Raw genomic sequence first — 4,039 nt, forward strand, 5'->3', positions numbered from 1 at the left:
AGCTCGAGGAGGAAGAGAAGGACGCGGCACCGGCGAAGAAAGCGAAGAAAAGGAGTCCGAAGCCGCCCGCGCCTGCCGGCACCTCGGGGGCCGCGAGCAGGACCAAGCGGTTTGTGTCCGAGGCTCGCTTCGTGGAGACGCTGCTGGTGGCGGATGCGTCCATGGCGGCCTTCTATGGACCCGACCTGCAGGTAGGACTCGCTCTGACCCGGGGAGGTCCCCTGTCCCCTCCCGGAGTCCCCAAATGCTCCTCCTCTCTGTCCCTCAGAAAATCCTTCATGTTCTCCACTCTTTCCAAACAAGGTTCTTGGCGTTCTGAGAACGCGCGGGAACTCTTGGCTTAACCTCTGACACCTGGGCTACCTACTGCCCCCCCCAGTCCCTTCCAAATTAGGGTGCAGGCCCCAGCGTCTCCCCCTCTCAGCTGCTCCCCCCCACCCCCGCCATCCCTCCCTTCCTAAATCTGACACAGTTCTCGGCAAACTGAACTGAAATGGGTTTTAAGCACCCCCTCTCCCAACACAGATGAAAACTGAGCGTTTTGGGAAAACGCCCACCCCATTTCTCAGCCCTCTGCTGTCTCCAAATGGGAGAGGCTGCCATGGGAAGATGTGGCTATTCCATTCCCTTGCAAGCAGCACGGAGGTCCCATAAATAAGATATGGTTTGGAGGGAACTGAACCTGGAAAGGGGCTGCCCCACTTCGGGTGCCCAGCTGGTCTGATCAGGGGGCTGGGGGTGTGACTACCTTGCCACCGGGGGCCCAGCCCGCACACTTGGCAGTGCAGCATCTGCACAGAAGGATGGACCAGACTACCGCCTGGGGGCTCCAGCCCAGGACTGGAGCTACAATGGAAAAGGAGGGGAGAAGGAGGGGCGCATAGGAACTCGTCAGCTCTGTCGTGTGGAACCGGACCCCAAGCTATATACTTGGTCCACCCCAGCTGATCGAAGCCCAGGACCCCGCTCTCCGCCGAGCTGGGGCAGGAAAGCCATGTCCAGGGCATAGTCCCTGTGGCCAGATGGTTTCTAACTAGATTCAAAGGTGGTGCAGACCCTGCAGGAAGGTCTGTGTTGCCCACAGACCAGGGGAAGTATGGGGGTGGCACTCTCTTCTCCGGGGAACACAGAACCGGTAATGTGCCAGGTAGAGAACTGGCCCGCCTGGAGGTCACAGTGCCCTGAACCAGGGTTCGTGGCCCCTGGAGCAGCTCAGTGAACACTGACAGTGATGGCAATCTTGGCTGGGGACCCTATCCGAGCATTTCGGCATCACCTGTGCAAAAGAGGCCAGACAAGGCACAGTCGGCCCTTCTGTTTCGCACCCCATCTTTCCCACCCCACAGTCCCTGGGAAATGCATTCTAGATGGAAGGATGGAAACACTAGGGGGTGAGAGGTCCCTGTGGCTGCTCCTCTGGCCACTGCAGGGGCGGGTTAAACCTGGGTGGGCCCCTCTGCATGCTATCGGTTGTGTCTGTCTATCAGTCACGGGGTTGCCTTCCCCCAGAGCATGGCAAGACAGCTGCGAGCCCTCCAGGCGGTCTGCCCCTCAGGCTCTGGGTCTACACGGACCTCCTACCTGTTTCCCCACCTACCCTGCAAATCCTAGACAGGGTGGCAGGAGGGGCTCCTCCCATCCCAGGCGAGGACCAGCAGGCCTGGCTACTAGGGTGCAACAGCAGAAAGAGGCTGAAGTACGTTCATTGCAAACCCAGAGCTGAGCTGCTGGGCCCCTCCCCACACGTGGACCAGTGTCCAACATCTGCCTGTGAACCAGGAGATACGAATAACAAGACCTCAGAGAAGCTGCAGAGAAAGCAACTGCTTGTCAATCTCTGGAGCCGAAAATGTCCTTCTAAATGCCTTCCTCCCACCTCACTCTCTGAGCTCACTGAGCTCACCTTGACACTGAAGATACTGAGCATTTGCCTCAAGGACGCACTTGACCTCTGCAGACACCAGCGCCACGGAGAAGCAGGCGTGGCTTGGTGCTGGGCTCCAGGGTGCCCAGGCTGGGCTGCGTTTTGACCCAGGTGTGCTGCACCAGACAAGCCGGCTTTCTCCTCGCAGAACCGCCCGGGATGCCGCCTCATAGGATGGCTGGCTGGATGGCCTAGCGTAGGCTTACCCCATCCCTGCCCCTCCGCATACACTCACAGCGGCGTACCTCTGCGCCCAGCTAGCCCAGGTCAGGAGAGCACATCAGAATGGGCATCGGGCACCTGAGAAGGCTACGTTCCTCTCCCTAAGGTGTCTACTGCTAGGCCTTACACCTCAAAGAGAAGTCCTCTCCCTCGGTCTCGTGTCACAGCCCACCTGCACGCCTGCTGGGGCGGGGCAGGGCTGAGGGACAGCTGGTTTTATGATTGCCCACAGGCCCCTCACCAGCTGTGGAGATGCCACAGGAGAAACTTGAACTTCTCGCTTCATCCCCTGGGCTTCCCAAGTGGGCCCATGAGCTCAGCCGAGAATGAATGTCAAGTCTGGTTCCCCAAGACCTTGCCTGCCCAGACCCTTCTCCCCAAAATAGAATAAGTAACTCTCCCAGGAGTCTCCTGGGGCCTTCAACACACGGACAGAGGCGCTTTGGGGTGTCTTAGCAACTGGGCACATGATGAGGATGCGGAGAGCTTCACTCCCTCAAGGGCTTGGGCTTCGTCATCTCTGAAGAGAGATACCTGGACCGGGTAACCTGTGCGGCTGCTTCATGACGAATCTTCGAGAAAGGTCAGCACTGTGCGGGGAAGCCAGTCTGAGTGCATTCAGCTTGAGGAGGGGTTTCCACTCATCAGCTCAGCGGAAACACCTGTGAGGGGTTAGAGGCCGAAGGTGCAGCTCGCACAGCACGTGTGACTCTGCAGGTCCCGTCTCCTGAACAGGAGGGCAGTGCTGTTTTCTGTGCCCGGCTGCCTATAGCTCCGCGAGGGCCTGTGACTATGGCTCTGTGGGCCCCTGTCCCTTGTCCATACTGTGGGGATGGGTCCTTGAATCCAGCTGCCCAAAGATGCCCCACCAAGCCCGATACCGAGAAGAAACCGCCGTCAAGGCCGAGAGAAAGAAGCAGCCGGGCTCCAGGCTGGTCCCACGGCTGAGCCACAATTTCCCAGAGCTCCGTGCTCTTCGGTTCACTTAATCCCTTCTCAGAGGGGCCCCTGCTTCCCACCTTCTTATCTGGTTTCAGAGGGAAGGAGCCCAGACAAAGGGGGCTTTCTGAAAAGAGGGACCACCTCGGAAGAGAGCATTAACTCCGTCTGCATCCGGCTGCTGCTAGTCGCTCTGGATGAAACTGGAGCGGAAGTGAGGGTGGGCCCAGCAGTCCCCGCTCAGTCTGGGAAATCGACCTGTCAGGGGTCAGGGGTGAGCTGAGCTTCCGAATTCCCACTGTCCTGGCAGTGTGTTGAGGATACAGTAAATATGGAAAGCACCAGAACTAGTGCCCTTCTCAGCAGAGAGGGTCCTAGGAGTGGCACCCATTGTCCCCAGAGCAGACAAGAGGTTTCCCAAGATGTCAAGCTACCTGCGAGAGTTTCAGGGGTCCTCAAACTTTTTAAACAGGGGCCCAGTTCACTGTCCCTCAGACCGTTGGAGGGCCGGACTATAGTTTAAAAAAAAACTATGAACAAATTCCTATGCACACTGCATATATCTTATTTTAAAGTAAAAAAACAAAACGGGAACAAATACAATATTTATATTTGCATGTGGCCCGCGGGCCGTAGTTTGAGGACCCCTGGGCTAAGTCATAGCCATTTCGTCTCCCCTTAACCATATCCTCTGGGGAAAATGTCACCCGCAAGCCTTGACCCTGAAGTGACTATGTATCCCACTTTGCCCAGCATAATCCCAGCATAGTCCCAGGTTGTCAGAAGTGACCTGCTTTGGAAAAATAACAGAAACGGATGCATGCCCCACTCTCTCTAGCCACCCAAGTCTTCGTGGATGAAAGACAAGTGTCCTGCCCATGCGAATTATGTTCTCCCACTGACAAAGGAATGAGTCTTTTTTTTTTATCTCTTTTGTCTGCTGCAGTCAGAGCG

At 57.1% G+C, this 4,039-nt stretch overlaps 1 protein-coding gene across 1 annotated transcript in view; it reads left to right on the forward strand.

Moving 5' to 3' along the window:
• The window catches only part of ADAMTS8 (ADAM metallopeptidase with thrombospondin type 1 motif 8), a 21,723-nt gene that overhangs the window by 946 nt on the left and 16,738 nt on the right, over positions 1-4,039 (forward strand). The window contains 2 exon segments of the mRNA XM_023761984.1: positions 3-66; positions 68-191. Coding sequence (XP_023617752.1) covers positions 3-66; positions 68-191 — 188 coding nt within the window.

Source organism: Myotis lucifugus, unplaced genomic scaffold (genome assembly GCF_000147115.1).
Source record: "Myotis lucifugus unplaced genomic scaffold, Myoluc2.0 scaffold_225, whole genome shotgun sequence".
Taxonomy (NCBI): Eukaryota; Metazoa; Chordata; class Mammalia; order Chiroptera; family Vespertilionidae; genus Myotis; species Myotis lucifugus.